The sequence below is a fragment of the Lygodium microphyllum genome, chromosome 14, assembly GCF_053477565.2.
Source record: "Lygodium microphyllum isolate KBCC chromosome 14, Lygodium_microphyllum_v1.1.10, whole genome shotgun sequence".
NCBI classification, from domain to species: domain Eukaryota; kingdom Viridiplantae; phylum Streptophyta; class Polypodiopsida; order Schizaeales; family Lygodiaceae; genus Lygodium; species Lygodium microphyllum.
In genome coordinates, this window is record NC_141148.1 from 105,856,832 (window position 1) to 105,876,165 (window position 19,334).

The 19,334-nt window shown below is 40.5% G+C and overlaps 1 protein-coding gene across 1 annotated transcript; it reads left to right on the plus strand.

Moving 5' to 3' along the window:
* The first annotated feature begins 16,469 nt into the window (after positions 1 to 16,469).
* On the plus strand, positions 16,470 to 17,416 carry LOC148025942 (germin-like protein 9-3). The gene has a single exon (XM_087692160.1). The coding sequence runs from the start codon at positions 16,576 to 16,578 to the stop codon at positions 17,221 to 17,223; it is 648 nt and encodes a 215-aa protein (XP_087548286.1). The 5' UTR covers positions 16,470 to 16,575; the 3' UTR covers positions 17,224 to 17,416.
* Positions 17,417 to 19,334: the final 1,918 nt, after the last annotated feature.

Here is a 19,334-nt window from a genome sequence, read left to right on the forward strand (position 1 = left end):
GGAAAAATATCTTTCCTAGGGACCATTGGAAGACCTAGAGATTTCAAATCAAGAAAGTATGGAGGAGGATACCCTTCAATCAGCTTAACATCTTACTTTGGAAGGTGTGCACAAAGAAATTTAGCATTAATGAATGGATAAGATGTTGAGATGTAGAGAGAAGATATGTAGAGAGAGAGAGAGAGAGAGAGAGAGAGAAGAGACACACCATGTACACTTCCAAAGACTATATCATATCGATCACAATCTAGATATATATAGGTGGCACCTAGTCTAGATAGGGTAAGCCATATAAAGCTCCAACACCTCAACTCAAACAAAGGTCTCTAGCTGCGGCGGATGAAAAAACCCTTGGGGAGCAAAAGGAAAAAACCCAAGCTCCTATATACAAATGTACAACCATGATCAACAAGACTTATTGTGTACATGTAAAGTGAATCCATGCATGTGAAGTGAAACTGAATATATATGTACAAAGATAACCAAGAGATCTAAGATATATGTGCATGGGTGAAGCAAATGATGCCTACAAGGAGCAAGTGCAATGGCACTACAATGTCATAGTAGATTAATTCCCAAAGAATGAACTTGAGAGTTTTGAGCGCCGCAGGGTGAAGCGTGCTTCGTTAAGTCCTTTGATGAATATATTTCCAATCATCTGATCACTTAGAAAATGTTCAATCCTGATCGTGCCTTTCTTTACTTCATATTGAACACAATGATAATGCATTGCAATATGTTTAGACTTGTTACGTTGAATATAGTCTTTAGCAAGACTAATAGTACTTTGGTTATCACATCAAAGTGGTGTGCTAGAGAGAGTAGGATATCTAATATCTTATAGAATTTGTCGAAGCCATAGTAACTCTTGAGCTGCTAAAGATACAATTGCATATATAGCCTTTGTAGTCGAAACAACAACACAACGTTGTTTCTTGCTAGTTTAAGAAACAAGACATCATTCATAAAGAAACAATTATCACTTGTAGAATGCATAGATAAGTGAGAGCTTGATTCTATAATTGTCAATTGATTTTCTTTTGGAAAACGTTTCATCCCTCATTTTCAATGACAAGGATTTCTTGGATGGAAAGTAAAGATATTGCTAATTGTTAAAGGTGACGACTTGCATGATATTGTTCTTGGTAATTATGAATTTCTGCCTCAATCAATTGATTAGGCTCATGATAATACTCTTGTAATTGAAGGACCTATATTTGAACATTGGAAAATTGTTTATAATGAGTGGATCAGATGCAATAAAGCGACTTGTCAGTATATTCTTTTTGCTCTTCAAGAATTTCTTATGCTTGATGTATGTCATCTTTCAACCTCAAAATCTATATGGAAGTATTGGATAGCAATTTTTGAGAAGATGCTAATATCCTTGAGAATGGTCTCAATATTAATGAAGACCCTATCTCTTATAGTGATAGGAACAATGGGAGGAGGCCATGGAAGTTGAGTATGAATTTCTTCTCTCTAAAGGTATTTATGGGTTCTAACCAAGTTACCACTTGGACATACAACTATTAAATGCAAGTGGGCTTATCAAATTAAAACAAAGCAGATGGAACATTCAACAAATTCAAAGCAAGGTTAGTTCCCAAAGGTTTCTCACAAATTGCTAGAGTTGATTATCAAGAAATTGAGAAAAATGCCCACAAATATTAGTGTGAATAAGATCAAGTAAATCTTTGGAATGAGTTGTGGTGGAAATAGAAAAGGGTTTGCAAAAATGCTTTTGAAGTGCATAGTATTCACAAATACCCATGTGAGGATGAGCTTTGAATTCTATACTTTGAACAAGGTCATGCCAATAATGATCAATAAACTTAGAAAAATCAGAGTGAACAAAGCAATAATGTCATATTTTGCTGTTAAAATCACCAAGACTTGTAACAAAATTTGCCACATCTTCATTTAAAAATAACTCAAAAAGATAACCATGTTAAGGAGCGACAGCTATAAATTGGATGTCTTTCTCAATGCGATACTTGGCATAGTCAAAACACACAAAGAGACCAAGATCTACAAGTCTTGCAATTGTAAGAATATTACTCTGTAGATCTAGGACATGTAAAACTCCATGTAGACTTCTTGTTGAAGAAAGAGTACTCAGATATAAATCACCTATACCTTTGACTTAATAGGTTGTGTCATCAGCAAGATAAAAAAATATATTATAGAATGATATTTATGTGATTATTGAGACTGATATGTCATGTTTTCCATAGCACCAGAATCAAGAATAAAAAGAGATCCATCACAAACATGAAGTATCCTTTCCTAAGAGATAGAATAACTCACACAATTCGCTTTTCCAGCAGTGTTATCATATGCAGTAGCATATGCTCTATTATGATCTAAATCAAAACGCCTCTTGAAACATAGATAGGTTTGATGATCACTATTTTTGCAGTAGTCTCACAAGGAGAATAATCTCCTGATAATAAACATGGTTGTTGATTTGTAATACCATGTTCTTCATCATATTGTTTTTCCCAACAGTTGTCTGTAGTATAACCATTTCTATTGCAATAAGAATAATGTCTATTAGGAAACTTGAGATGAGAGAAGTAACCACCTTGATGAATCCTATATGTAAAGCACGGAAAGGGACACCTTTGAGCAAGTAAAGATTGGTCGCTTTGTTTTGATTGTGTTTTCTCTTGTGAGATCACAACTTTCTCTTGATTTGTATATTGTCATTGTGAATATTCAATCAAAGATATTCAAGCTTGATCAAAATTGATCCCATCTTTGTCAAATAACATGGTAACAATATTATCATAAATAGGATTCTTTACCATATTAAGAAGCTATGTTACTAATGACTTTTGTGGAATGGCATTACCAACAATGGCAAGTTGATTGATAATGTTCCTAAATGATTGAATATGTGTTGTCATAGAAGTTTCGATGTTGTATTATATCTCACTGAGCTTACTACAAAGATAAAGTATTTTTGTAATAAATTTCTTCTCAAAATTTACTCTCAAATATTCCCATATGGCTTCTGAGATTGAAAGATGACATATATCAAGCATAAGAGATTCTGAAGAGTAGAAAGAATATACCGACAAGCTACTTTGTTGCATCTATCCCACCCATTATAAATAGTTTTCCACTCTTCATAGATAGGTACTTTAGTTACAAGGGTATTATCATGAGCCAGATGAATTGGTTGAGGTGGACATTCATAATTACCAAAAACAATATCATGCAAGTCGTCGCCTTCAAGAATTAGCAACATTTGTACTTTGCATCCAAGAAATCCTTGTCCTTGAAAGTGAGGAATGGAATGTTGTCCACAAGGAATCCATTGCACCACAACAGAAACGAGTCATAGACGCACAAAGTCGGGTGCTTCTATCATTGCGTCTATATGCGAGTGTAAAAGGGCGTGTAAATAGATGCGAATTTTGCGTCTATATATCCACGCGGATAGATACGAATATAGACATTTTTTCAAACGCGTAATTATTAAATCACCTAAAATTGGACTTAAAATAATTAAAAAACAAAGTTAATAATTATTTTTGCATTGCTCTCTAATGAATGGCAATTCCTCCAGTTGACAAGCCTGATATAACTAATTAGTGGCAAGAAAAACAAACCTTATTATACAATTAGTAGCAAGCATTGCATGTATCTCATAATTTCTCTACTTGAAGAAGATACAGAATACTTCCTTTTTACTATGGAAAATTCAATTTAGCTTTAAAATTGACTATTGATTCTTGAGTATGCACATGTGCGTATGATATTTTCCATAGAATTAAGAATACACATTGAATCATTAAGAGAATTAAGTATGTTACAGTGAATGATCCATCTCATCTTCAATGAGATCAACCCTTCACTACAAGGATTTGGGCCACTAGCGACGCCGATTAGCGACGGCGGATAGCGACGTCGCTATAGCGATGCAAATAGCAACGCCAATAGCGACGCGCCGCAGGGAAAAAACGTGGCCGAAACTCGAGCGCGGTTTTCATTTCTTTTGCTTCGAGTTTTGAGAGCAAGAGCGAGGGAGAGAGCGACCGTCGTGAGAGAAGAAGAGGAAGAAGACTTTCCACCGCCGCCGCCGTCGCCGCCACCGCCGTTGTTCGCGAAGGAGAGGAAGAGCCTTCATCGCAAAGAGAAGCCGCCCCACGCTCGCCATATCTCATTGGTGAGTCTCCCTCTCTCTTTCTTTTGCTTGTTCAAGGTTTAAATCACTATCTTTTGCTTGTTTAGGAGAGGAAATGAAAGAGAAAGAGAGGGAGAGGGAGAGAAAGAGAGGGGGAGGGAGAGGGAGAGAAAGAGAAAGAGAGGGAGAGTGCATTCTCTCTCTCCCTCTCCCTTTTGCTTGTTTAATGTTTAAATCACTTTCTTTTTTGCTTGTTTAGGAGAGGAAATGAGAGAGAAAGAGAGGGAGAGGGAGAGGGAGGGGGAGGAAATGAAGGAGGGAGAGAAAGAGAAAGAGAGGGAGAGGGAGGGAGAGTGCATTCTCTCTTTCCCTCTCCCTTTTGCTTGTTTAATGTTTAAATCACTTTCTTTTTTGCTTGTTTAGGAGAGGAAATGAGAGAGAAAGAGAGGGAGAGAAAGAGAGGCAGAGGGAGAGGGAGGGGAAGGAAATGAGAGAGGAAGAGAAAGGAAAAGAGAGGGAGAGTGCATTGTCTCTCTCCCTCTCCCTTTTGTTTGTTTGATGTTTAAATCACTTTATTTTTTGCTTGTTTAGGAAATGAGAAAGAAAGAGAGATAGAGAGGGAGAGAAAGAGAAAGAGAGGGAGGGGAAGGAAATGAGAGAGGGAGAGAAAGAGAAAGAGAAAGAGAAAGAGAGGGAGAGGGAGAGGGAGAGGGAGAGGGAGAGGGAGAGGGAGAGAAAGAGAAAGAGAGGGAGAGTGCATTCTCTCTCTCCCTCTCCCTTTTGCTTGTTTAATGTGTAAATCACTTTCTTTTTTGCTTGTTTAGGAGAGGATACGAGAGAGTAAGAGAGAAAGAGAGGGAGAGGGAGAGGGAGAGGGAGAGGGAGAGGGAGAGGGAGAGAAAGAGAAAGAGAAAGAGAAAGAGAGGGAGGGGGAGGGGGAGGAAATGAGAGAGGGAGAGAAAGAGAAAGAGAGGGAGAAGGAGGGAGAGTGCATTCTCTCTCTCCCTCTCCCTTTTGCTTGTTTAATGTTTAAATCACTTTATTTTTTGCTTGTTTAGGAGAGGAAATGAGAGAGAAAGAGAGGGAGAGGGAGTGGGAGGGGAAGGAAATGAGAGAGTGAGAGAAAGAGAAAGAGAGGGAGAGTGCATTGTCTCTCTCCCTCTCCCTTTTGCTTGGAGAATGTTTAAATAACTTTATTTTTTGCCTGTTTAGGAAATGAGAGAGAAAGAGAAAGAGAGGGAGAGGGAGAGGGAGGGGAAGGAAATGAGAGAGGGAGAGAAAGAGAACGAGAGGGAGAGGGTGAGAGAGAGAGAGTGCATTCTCTCTCTCACGACGAGTTTGGTTGTTTGTTGTTCGAATCACTTTCTTTTTTGCTTGTTTAGGAGAGGAAATACGAGAGAAAGAGAGAAAGAGAGAAAGAGAGGGAGAGGGAGAGAGAGGGAGAGAAAGAGAGGGAGAGGGAGGGGAAGGAAATTTAAGATAATAGACTTATCGATAATGGTATGCAATGTGCTTTGCCATGGGCCGCGTACATTGGTGACTCTTTAAGATGGCTTAAAAATGGTCAATTCCTTCATAATGTCCAAGTAGGGGATCTAATTGTGATATGCATAATTCATTGTTTTTGTATGAACTTTATAGGCATAACAAATTAGAAATCATGCCAACTAGTCAACAGAAGGACTAAAAGAACATGATACCCTAGCTAATGGTCATTACGGTACTTCATCAAAATGAACCCAAAAGTATTGTTATAGAAGAAGAAACCCTTAAATTGAGTATAGGATATTTTCTCTCAAGTCTTATGACTATGAGTAGAATTGATTGAAATAAATTTTATTACTATAGTTATTAAATTTCATAGATGGCGCGTATTAATTTTAATACGCGATCCTAGGATAAAAAAACCACATTTCTAAGATGCTTTTTGTTGAGACAGATTTATTATTAGACTAAGAGATCCTCAATGATGCTCAAAATGGATTACTTATACTCAAAGCCGAGATATAACAAATAATTATCTACCGGGACAAACGAATCCTTGAGCATGATACAAGGCCGAGATATAACATCGGAAAATCTCTCAACTACTATCGCGCGCATGGAGCCACATTGACTCTACCTTCCCAGGCTTTGCGCGAGAGCTAAGGAATCTTCGGCTCGGTCTCGCCATGGATGGTGTGAACCCATTCAGTCTGCGCTCGACTTCTTACAGTGTGTGGCCTATAGTGCTTGTCAACTACAACATCCCTCCATGGCTTTCTACGAAGAAAGTACATCTCATCCTTAGCTTGCTCGTCCCAGGCCGCTACAAAGTAAAAAATATGGACATGTATCTTCGTCCATTAGTCGATGAGCTTAAGATTTTGTGGGAGGAGGGGGCCACTGTGCAAGATATGAGCAGGCGCGATGGTCGGCGGTCAGCCAATATTTGAGCCATTCTCATATGGACGATGCATGACTTTCCAGGATTGGGAGAGTGCTCAGGTGAGCAGACCTTTGTTGTCGCTGGTAATATCTATATTTTATTTCTTTCAATCAAGTATTCACTAGGTCGTGGCTCTCCTTACAGGTATGGTTACCTCAGGTTATCATGCATGTCCATTGTGTGGGCCACAGTTAGACTCCCGAAGGTCACGAACCATGAAGAAGATGGTATATCAAGGACACGCCGCTTTCTTGCCGGAGGATCATGAACTCAGGGAAGGTTTTCTTGGACGACCTCCAGCACGTATGAACGCTGCAAGCTGGTATGAGCTGAAAATGGTAAACTCGGAATCACATCCAAATGGAATGCGACGGTTCACAGTTTTCTACAAGTTGCCATATTGAACCCACTTATAGGTCAACCACTTGTTGGATCCCATGCATATTTTCAAGAATGTGGGCAGCTTGCTATGGGACCACATCACAGGAAAGAGAGACACTATAGGGTCACGAATGGATTTAAAGGAGGTAGGTAAGATGGAGGCGCTTTGGCCGCAGTCGAGTGCTGAAAAGGGAGTGCAGCTTCCTCGTGCTCCCTGGGTTTTGTCTACCAAAGAAGAGCGCATTGTGAAGTAAGTAATCAAGTCTATTCGCACTCCGACGGGTATGATGCGTTCTCTCAGGTCCGCATTTTCTAAAGATGACCAAATGTCTGGGCTAAAATCCCATGATTGACATAAGATATGTCCGGTTTGTGAACAGTATGGATTTTAATTAGCGTGGACATTTTGCAATTTGAAAAGTGGCCATTATTCATAATGCTTTCTCATTTGTGACAGTTTGTCCTACCGATCGCGATCGCAGGATGCCTTACTCCAGAAATTCACGGGGCCATTTACAAGTTGTCGACTTTGGTGCAATGGATCTCAGAGAAAGAGATTAAGACGTCCTCTATTGAATCCGCAAGGCGGGGAGCAGTTGAGACACTCTGTCTCTTTGAGAAATACCTGCCCACTAGCATGCTCACGATACAAGTTTACCTTCTTGTGCATCTTGTGGACGAAGTGGAGATTGCTGGACCTGTCCATACGCGATGGATGTTCTTCCTGGAGCGCTTCATGAAAACCCTGAAAGTCTTTGTGCGATAACGAGCTCATCCAGAAGGTAGCATGGCGGAAGGTTGGTTGGTGTCAGAGGCGTTAGTGCATATCTCACAATGGCTACCAACGGTGGAACCAGACAATGAAATGCTATGGACGCTGAAGGACGATGATAGGCTGACTGGAGATATGGTGGTTGGAAATGGGGTAGAAAAAAGAATGGATGCCTCAATGGAAGAGAAGGTGAATCACTTTTGTATGTTGCACCATGCCTCCATGGAGACGTGGCTCGCCAAGTACCAGATTGCAAGGCAAGATTGTGAGGAAGCGCGAGCTGAATTCCGACGCAGTACGCGTCACCGACTGATTCGATATCCCGAAGGCACGGAGGAGATGCCACGGTTTATGTCAACACGATGGTTGCATGGAGCCTTGACCGCAGCATCCAGCGAAGGGACAGTGGTCTCAATGGAGGAGTGGGAGTTCTCGAGGGGATGTAGTCCAAAGGTAATGAGGGGTTTAGAATGTGTCGTATCTAAATTTGCTTGCTACATCTAATTTGAGTGTTTCAATGTACAATACAAAATATATAGTGCAGCGTGGTCGCGCAGACGGCATTTTCTTGGTGGAGGGTATTGACAAAATGCGCTCCACAATGGACTGTGGTGTCATGGTAAGGTTTGAGAAAGAGAGCCGGCGACGAGCAACGGATCTGAACACGGTTGTGGATGAGATGGAGTATTTTGGAAACTTGCAAAGTATTATTACGGTGGATTACCATAGCTTCTCCATGATACTATTCGATGTGCAGTGGTTCAAAGTGGTACTTGGAGGAGTTGGAGCAACAGTTCGACGAGGTCCATCTGGATTTCTCGAAATAGATTCCGAAAAAAATGGACGGATTTGCGCGACACCTTTGTGTTGCCGGCCCATTGTGAACAGGTGCAAATAGTCATTTGCTTGCTAATTGTAATACGACATGGTTTATGTCACAATGGTTTGAACTCGCTTTGTAAGTGTTTGTGAACAGGTAATCTTCTATCCAAACCCCCGACAACCTCGATGGTGGTATGTTATACCTTCAATTCCTCGAGGTGCGAGAGTATATGATCAAAGCGATGTTCCAGGCATAGATGAAGAAAATATGCAAATAGAGGGGTCGATATTACAAGGGGTGGAGACCACCGCAAGCTTAGAGCCCGCATCGGCTAATAATGATGGAAATACAGAAGTCCTAGAATTTTTTGAGAACGAGGCAGACTCGTTCTTTTGTGGTGACATGTCTATCGACCTTCCAGTGTATGCAGAGTTGTGTTAGGAGATTAACATGGGACCATAGAATACTTCATTCTTGGAGAATTGTATTACTCAATTCGTTGTTTAGATCTTCCATACAGGTACATAAGATATGCATTTTAAGAGGGATTTTTCAAAAATGATTTATATTACTGTGCTTTGTATAGTTTAAATTGATTATTCTAACATCATTTTTTATCTGTGCAGGTGACATTTTCAGGATGAGTCGAGGGATGAGCGATGAGGAGTTTCAGGACATGATGGCACGCATGTCTCTAGATCAGCTCGCGAGATTCAGAGAGATGGCAGACCAGGAGCTGTCTCGTTCTTCGTCAGGGCGCTCTGCTAGATCTGCTTCAGCGTGATCAGATGCTTAAGCTTCGAGCAGAAGATCTCAACGCTCACGACTTGGGCCAGAGGGAGGGACTGCAGGAGGATCAGGGGGGTGCTGCTATGGAGACACGGACGTGGTGTCTCCGTCTCATCGTTCAGCTGGAGCTGCATCACCTCCAGGATTTGTCACACCTGTGGGGACGTCTACTCCAGTTACTCCGGCTTTTGCGCAGCCGTCAGCAGGTGGCACGCCTTTTGGTGGCACTCCTTTTGGTGGCAACCCCTTTGGTGGCACCCCTTTGAGTGGCACTCTGGGAGAGGGTACCCCCATCGGTACACCGGATATACAAGGGTCTCCTGGATATGCCCAGGAGCGTGGACGGAGATGGGAGAGGGCGCATCTTAGGCAGACTCCTAGGGGTTATGGATACCTAGTGGATAGTAGGTCAGGAGCCATCATCATGAATGATGAGGGGAGGAGGGTGATGGCTCGCATGAGAGAGTAAAAGATGAAAGAATATAGAGAATCTAACAAGCAAACAATATATTATGTAAACAATTCATCATGCTATATACTTTAAAGTCAATTGAGAGAAATATACTTTTTACTGACTCACGCTAAGTGGAGGGTGGCTGTCGGCATTAATCCATCTCTCCTTCCAATCTTGAATGGTTAGAGATTGTGGAGTCATTCCATTAGTAGGGAGAACATATTTGGGATGGTCAATAGGAAGAAATCGATGATGATTGTCATAGATAACTTTCTTTAAACGTGCCGGCCTAGAGGAAACTAGAGAGGGACCGCAAATAGGACGTGCATGATATCTTGATGTGGTTAAACCTGAACAAACAAGGGAATTAATAACATGCAATTGATTCAAGTCTTGAATTTTAAATATAGACTTATATACATGTACCTGAACACTCTTCATATCTTGGAAAGTCATGCATGGTCCACAACAACATGGCCTTCAAAGTGAAATCTCTAGAGGATGTAGATTTACTTGTATCTTGCACCTCAATACCTTCCCATAACATTTCTAACTCTTCAATCAAAGGCTCTAAGTAAATGTCCATGTTTTATACCTTGTGCTTTTTAGGAATCAGAATGAACAACATTACATGTCCCTTTTTAATTGCTCTGGATGGAGGATATTATAGCTCACCAATACCACTGGCCATACACTGTATGATGTGCTTTTGATGCCAAATGGATTGATTCCATCCATACCTAAACCAAATCTTAAATTTCTTGGCTCTTCTTTGAAAACGGGCCACAAATTGTCTATATGTTGCCATGCCAGTGTGTCTGCAAGGATCCTCCATTTTCCATCACTTAAACGATGACTAGCATGCCATGACATGAGTTTTCTAATAGACTTACACTTGAACATAAGTTGAATACGTGGAATAATCAGAAAATATCGCAAAACCTTACGAGGCACATCCATTGACTTCATCTCCACTTCGTATCTTGACTCACCACAAACAGGACACTCTCATGCAAACTCATGAATCCCACAAAATAAGACATAATCATTGATACATGCATGGATCTTGACATAATCGAGGCCTCCTAGAGATATCAAGTAATGTCTTGCTTGCTCTCTCTTAGTTGGCAATTTGTTTCCTTTTGGAAGCATTTGTGATAATAACCTACATATATTTTTAAAAGTGAGTTAAAAAATCACCAATATATATTTGTGTTTGATTTCAAAATAGAATAATTAATATTATGATTCATAAGCCAAACTGAATTGATACCTACTTCAATAACGCATTCAAACTGACATTACTCCATCCATAAATTGTTTGCAAGTTAAGTATCTTGAGGGACGTACGAAGAATAGATTATGTATAACCTTCATACAACGAAGTAGATGACGCTACGTATAGTGGGTCATCTGGCTTTGTCGAGTGACCTTCTCCCCAAACCGGTTGCGAAAATAGATGGTGTACCATGTTGTCCAAAATCTCATCCTCTACAACTTGATGGGGCATTTCATGAGGGCTACTATCATGGTCCTCAGTTTCCACTCTTCTTGAAGACTCTGCCTCCTTGCATCGACGTTTTGTAGCCTCTCGATGCCCGGGAAGGAGCATGTGAGGATGTGGCACTGCATCCTGCTCAACCACAAAAGGGAGTTACATGTACGTTGATGTATATTTCAAATATAGACTAGCAATCTTAGTGTAAAAACAATGAATACCGGTGATTTTTCTCGGTCCCATTCTCCATACATGCTGAGGTGTGACATTGCTACTCGACATGCTCCAAAAATACACCTTCGACAACGATCACACATGCATTTAATTTTTCGTCATAGCCATGCATCTCGATTATGAAGACGTAATGTTTCATCCTCACTTGAGGATGTGCTCATTGATTCATCAGCATGCACTGTACTAGGTGATAATGACGACATGATTAAACCTAATTCATGACAATATCAAATTTGTTATTAATATGTTTACATAAAAACTTCAAGGCGTATTAAATATTCTAAGATATTCAATTTTAAATACACAAAACTTATCATAAAGACATAAAAATTTATGATAAAAACTTACTATCAAAACTTATCTTAAATACAAAAACTAATTATGATAAAAATGCAAGCACGCTAAATGTGCGTCTATGCCTGCGTCTATCTGCGCATCTAAATACGCGTCTATTAGCGTGTTTACGTAAAATTAGACACGCATATACACGCAGAAATAGACGCAAACATCAAAATTCAAAAGATACAAGCAATTTCTTTTCAAATTGCGCCTTTCCTACATTTTTTGCACATTCTGGAGCTGGAGTTCAGCCGACATGCAGTCTACCTCCACTAGTCTCTTCATGACTCACCTCTTCTTTCACTTGAAAGAGACAAGAAGGGAAAGAAGATAGCTAAAGAGAAGAAAGCCAAGGAGAGGAAGAAAGAGAGAACAAAAGAGAGGAGAACAAGAGGCAAACAGAGGAGACAACAAGCAACAAGCATCAAGGGAGGACAACTCACAAAGGAGAGGAAGAAGGCGAAGGAAGCAACGCCACCACCCATCCACACCAAAGATCCAAGGTGAGTCCTCTCTCTCTCTCTCTCTCTCCCTCCCTCTCTCTCTCTTTCTATATTAGGATCTTTCTTTCTATGAATTTGAAGCTTTTATATCATAAGAAAAAATCGTGGCAGTTGTCGGCCTGAGAGCGACTGACTTAGCGCATCTCATAGTGTGGGTAGATTCCAGAGGAGACGCAGATATAGACGCGCAACTGTGTTTGTTGTTATCGTGTCTGAATTCGCGTGTCTAAGCGCATCTATTATGAATGATAGACATGAGTATACATGCATCATGCTAAATTTTTTCCATGGTGGTACCGTGTCTCTAAGCGCATCTATTTTGCATACTAGACACGAGAATACACGCGCTTTACTCAGAAAACAAAGGCTTTGACTTTGGGGAAGCATATGAGAGCGGGTCTATTCTTCATCTCAGACACGAATATACACGCGCTAGCTCTGAAAAAAAAAATAAGCTTTTATTTTTGAAATTGTTTAAACATGTTACACAATAGTACAATTTACACAATATTGCAGTTTAGCAAATTTGTCTTATTCCTGTGTTTTATTTGCAGATGTCGCATCCTGGTTCATCTAGCAATGACCCAGATTTGGACCGCATGAATGATACATTGGTCTTGTTCAGTAGAGGGGTCAATGCTTTTTTTGGAGGTTTTCCTAGTAAGGAAGACTTCATGGGAGAGATGAATAGACACCTTGGTTGCTCTCCCACAGCAGACGAGGTATTCAGCGTCATGTCTGGAACGCCTCCTGATGTCTTTGCCTGGCACTGCTTCCCAAATACCAAATGTCCAAACTCCAATTGCAGGTACTCCACGTGCAGCGCCTATACATGCATCGGCTAAAGCACAAGCGTTAGCCGATGCACGTGCATTTGCAGAAGCATGTGCATTCAACGAGGTAGAGGGTAGTTGATAGAGAGGGAGGAGGGAGAGTCGAGGGAGAGGACGAGGCTTGTGTGGGGATTGCCTAGGAGGTGGCAAGAGATCACCCTTACCAGAAGATCACGTAGAGGAGCCTGTATGCCAGTACTATAGAGTTACAGATATTGGTGGCATCTTCCATGATGATGAAGGGATGTAATGGCGTACATGAGGAGCATCGTGCGTGCGACGTATAAAGATTGTTTCATTTACTTCAAGAATCAGAAAAGCGGCTTGTGAGAGGAGGTGTCGAGGGCAGTCCATAGGAGGTACCCAAATCCTGAGGGTCAGTAATTCTTGGATGATTGGGAACGCACAAAAGTGAGGGATTTGCTTCACAACAAAAGATCCCACCTCATGATACGCGCCAAGGAGTCATTGCGGAGACAAGAGGAGGGGCATGGAGCCTATAGCCAACCACCTATGTGCCACCGCATAGAGTGGAAGAAAGCCAAGAAGAAAGCAGTAGAGAAAGTGAAGAGTCGCCAGCACGCAGAGGAGCGACGCATCCAAATGGAAACTATGGGATCATCGCATTACGGATCGGGCGGCAGAGAGTTGTGGGAGGTAGAGTTTGTAAGTATATTTTCATTTCTAATTTTTTAAAATTTATATTTTTAAAATTCTTTATATAATTTGTTCTAATACATTGTGTCTCATAATTGTTTCGCAGACTACTATCGTTGGTAGGATACCTACTCCTAGAGAGGTAGGTTACCATTGAGGCCATAACCGTGCCACATAGCTTCACTTCTATGAGGAGGGTCTCATTACTAAGGAGCAATACAACCGGGCTATGAGGATTTGACAGCCAGAGGATGTATGCTTTTCTTACTTTCCCATTAATTAGAACTTTTTCTTTGCAATTGTACGTAAGAAACCTTGATCTTTTGTGTGTGTAGGCGAACCCGATGTGGAGCATAGCGAGGAGGGGGATAGCGACACTAGTAGCAATGGTGGTGCTAGCGAAAATGTTTCTTCTTCAGATTCGTACAGGAGCATCATATCTCCACTATGGCCTACTGCTTGCGGCCACACTATAGGTCGCAAGCACTTAAACTCCCCATGTAAATGTGTTTTATATATAATGAATACATGGATTTTTGTTTTCAATTCTCGTGCCTTCAGATCCATTGTGTTTTTTCCAAATGCACAATTTGATGTATGGGAGGGGAAAAAAAAAACCAGAGAGCATGTGGTTGAACATGCTCTCTGTTTTTTTTTTCCAATACTGTGCTTCGCGTCTATTTGCACATCTAAATTGCACAAAATGCGCGTCTATACTCGTGTCTAAAATGCAGAGTACACGCGCCCCTAGATGCGCTATACAATTCAAATTAATAAAAAGAAATTAAACAACTTTTTAAAAAAAGGAGATTTTTTGTTTTGTGGTCGCATCTACTAGCACATATAAAAGCGAGTCTATGCACGTGTCTATATGCCCGTCTAATCTTCCAAGTAGACACGCTTGTAGACGCACAAAAAAATTTAAATAAATAATAATTTTGGTTTTCATATGTGCGTTTATTTATGCGTGTATATGTGCGTCTATTGGTGCGTGTGGATTTCCTTATACATGCGACTATAGACGCGAAATGATACACGTGTATTTAGATGGGCTTATAGATGCGCCCGTAAGATTTTCTCTCAATTCAAAAATCGTGTCTAAGAGCGCATCTAAGAGGCCTTTTTGTTGTAATGTTGACGATTATAGAATTTGACATATCTGGCTAAGAGAATATATACAATATGAGATCATAGAATCTACATACCATATATGAGATGATGAGGAAAGTGCAACACAACAAGTTGTATACAAAAGCTATACTATAAAGAAAGCTATACTCCAAAAGAAAGAGACCCAAGTTAGATGAAACATGGGCAAGAATAAAATGATCCAAAATTGGTGAAACTTGTGCGAGAATAAATGGGCCCATCATAAACGAGAAATATGAATGATGACCAAAACATTATATCTTTACTTTTTGGCCAATAATAGATAATGATCTCGCTAATTTTGGCAAAAACTCAAGAGTGAGTAATTGTGATAAAACCTACATCATAGAAGTTTGTACAAAAAGCTATTGTCCTATTTGTTTTCATGTTTCAAGTCCAATTTACTTGAACTAACATAACTTTTGACAGGAAGAAAAGTGTTTCCTTAAGAGTTCTCCAAATCGAAACTTTTAGGGTGTCCAAGTAAGGCATATCTACAATTCAACTATTATGCACAATCTAAATGATGATCGAGTGAACTTCTTCTATGCTTAAAATTCAGAATACAAGATACTCATAGCATACACAATATATCAAATTTAAGCATGAAAAGAACATGAATCAAGAATTGAAGACATACTACGCCATAAGTATACTTTCTCATTATCTTCTTCAAGAAGTTGGTTGTAGCCGATTATGATAGCTCTAATACCATGTTGAGACGTAGAGAGAGAAGATATGTAAAGATGAGAGAGAGAGAGAGAGAGAGAGAGACACACACACACACACCATGTACACTCCCACAAACTATAGCACATTGATCACAATCTACATATATATAGGTGAGATCTAGTCTAGATAAGGTGAGCTATATATATCTTCAACATAGTAAATTCCTTAATCTGTCTCCTTGGTGTCCTATATGCCTTAAGTATAAGAAGATGATCTGCATTATTGATTGCCTAGACATTCGGTTGAGACAAGGCAAGGTTGGAGTCCAACCTAGATGCCAAAGGTGCTCTTTTTAGAGATTATGGGTAATTGTAGGAGGCAAAAGGAGGACATTGAGATCTCGTCAGAGCAATTGTGATTAGAACCATATGATAACATAGGATAGCCAAAATTTTTGCTGATATTGATATGTTTTGTAAATTTGAGACTTATCTCAAAGCTCTTTGTAGGAAGTCATCTAGTCATAGGCTAAGATTACTTTGTTCGAAGCGTCTCCTAGGACGATGTATATCATGTGACACCTTCATTAATACAAACCGCATTATTAAAAGTATCGCATCGCATTCGACAAAATACTAGGATTGAGGAACTCCGCGTGGGTGGACGGCTCCCCTGGTGAAGAGCGATGGTAATCCGGCAACGGCCGGCATAGTGATATCTAAAGGTGAGGCAATATAAGCGACGAGGTGAGGATCACAGTTTGAATTGAGAGCAAGTTCCCTGCAGCGGGTTCTCATTGCGAGACACATAGAAAAGCATAATTTATTGTACATTGAAGAAAGTTTTGCAGCAGCAGATCCGACCGCCCGAACAGTGTAGGTAGTGAGCATATAGTTTTCCACAGTAATATGGCCGGTAACGATCACGGGCGGGGACTAGCTGCAGCGATGGCAGCCACTGCTGTAGCTGTAGCGGTGCTAGCAGGTACGTTCCTGTTAGCGGGGGCGTCGGACCCAGAGGCGGTAACGGACTTCGTTGTGCCGGAGGGCATGAACCTGACGGAGATAGACGGAGGATTCTTCACGTTCAACGGCTTGCGGCGCGGGGCGGGCGCCGGGGCGGGGCAGTTCGCCGTGAAGAAGGCCTTCGTGGAGCAGTTCCCAGCCCTGTCGGGCCTGGGGATATCCGGCGCGGTGTTGGAGTTCCGGCCCAAGACGGTTAACCCGGTGCACACGCACCCGCGCGCGACGGAGCTGCTATACCTCACGCACGGCATCCTGCACGTGGGGTTTGTGGATACGGGCAACCGCCTCTACGTCCAGCGCCTGGAGGAGGGCGACCTGTTCGTGTTCCCCAAGGGCCTCGTCCACTTCCAGATCAATCTCAGCGGCCACAAGACCGCCCGCGCCTTCGCCTCCTTCAGCTCCTCCGACCCCGGAGTCGTCTCCCTGCCTGCGACCCTCTTTGGCTCCCACATCAACCCCTCCATCCTCAAGCAGGCCTTCCAGATCGACGACTCCGTCCTCTCCCAGCTCCAATACCCGTTCATGGTGTAATAGGGTTTCACGTTCGGGTTCATGTATTTGCCTTCCAAACGGATGCCTCGCGTATTGTTACCCTATCTTACCTTATAACTTTGGTTTTCCTTTCGCTCGCATCCTGTTGTCTCAGGCCTCGCCTCCTCGTGTCTTTCACACTTCCCATCGAAAAGATTTCTTCAGGTATTAGAGCATTGCTCGCAACTCTCAACAGCTAGGGTCTTCTTGCTTTGACTTTATTGCGCACTATTTGAATAAAGATCACATACTATCTACAATTGAAAATCAACCTTAATACCCAAAATGAGCCCAAAATTGAAATGGATTAGTTCAATTCAACGACTTGGAATGATTAATTTCCCATCTAGAGTTCTCACTTGACATATCTAATTCAACCATTCCCTCTTGCTCATTCACATCTTTTAAACTTGTATACTGCACTCAAGAAACAATTATTGGAGTTAACTTTTATATGTTCCATGCTTATGAGTTTCATAGATGTATGATCCTTATGAGATGTTGAACAATCAAATTAAAGTTGGGATTTTTATAAGTCTTGATCTTTTTGCATAGACCATAGCCATGTAAAGCATGAACCAAGGAAACAATGAACATATTTTGTAGCCTCCTTGAACAAAGTGAAAATTGTATTTATGTTCTTAATGTTTTGATCCCCATTCCATGGAAGAAAATACAAATTAACAAGCTATGACTCCAAGGTTTAAACAATACTTCAAAGGAAGCATCATGAATATAAAGGAGCACTTGTATGTGTTGGCCTAAGCATAAATTGTGTAAAGCTTAGTTTCTTACATTATGTCTATTCTATGCTACTAAGAACTTTCCTACTCTTTCAAATGCTTAATGATTGGTCCTCCTTGAGTAACAATGCTTTGGTCTCTCTTGACTTATACAAGTGGAGATAAAGATGTCATATCACCTCTTCTATAACTACTCTTAGGAACTCTTAGCTTGCTCGTTCACATCATCATAGTAGAAGCATACAACTGATATTAACTTTATAAATAGGAAAGGTTCTAGCCCTCCATAGAATTAAAATACCTAACATGGAAAGAATGGTTGAATACAATGAGTGAAGACACTACTTGAAAGAAATTTCAAAAACATGTAAAAAAGCTAATTCATATCCCATGCTTGGTATCCTAACCAAGGGCAATGAGAAATAAGCATTAGCCTAAGTCTATGTATGAGAGTAACAAAATATAAAGTGTATGCATTAAATGACTAAAATAAAAGGCCAATGTGAGAGATACTATCCACTTTTGCATCTCAATTAGAATAATATGAAAGAAGGAAAATTGAGAATGGAGAAAAAGAAGACTATTTTGTCTCTATCTAGACCATCTATCTTTTTTTATGCATAATCTATTGAGACCTCGATCATCTTCATTTGGTATTAGAGCTTGAGCACATATTGGAGCAAGGAGCATGTTGATTTGAGGTGTATATTGAATCTAGTGCTTGGTGTCTACCAATAAAAAAGATATAGATCTTCCTAGCCCCAAATCAAGTGAAATATGTATCCATATTCAAGGAGTTATTGTTGCTTGATTTGGGGCTTTAATGCCCAATGTAGGAGTTTGTTGCTTGATTTAGAGGGAAATTTTAAAGCCATTGGCAACTAAACAGAATATGTAAATTGTTGAAATCCATGAGGAAGATGAGAAACTCGAGGGAGAGAAAATAGAAGAGAGAGACATTAACATCAAAGAGCATACATAGAGATTGAATAGAAAAACCCAAAAGTGTGTCAACTAAGCACATGAAATAGGATTATATAGAGAGTACTACCATGCTATATATAGACATATTATAAATGATAGGGGTGTGAGTAAGTGGAGACAATGAAGAAGATAGGCTCTTGAATGAGCAATGCCCTGCTATCATGAATGAAGTAGGAAAGAAAAGCACACCACACGGCTTGCTAGCTCTACTTTTAAGAAGAAAAGTAAACACAAGTAGTATGCACTATTAATTGGAAGTAAAGCACATGGCTTGCTAATATTATTTAAAATTAAACAAGAATCAAAAGCACGCAACTTGTTAATATTATCACTCTTAGGTTTTGAAGGAAGATAGCTAATTCAAATATGGATTTTAAGGTGCAC

Excerpts from the sequence above, each read along its gene's own strand:
- LOC148025942 (XM_087692160.1), top strand. The coding sequence starts at position 16,576 with ATGGCCGGTAACGATCACGGGCGGGGACTAGCTGCAGCGATGGCAGCC.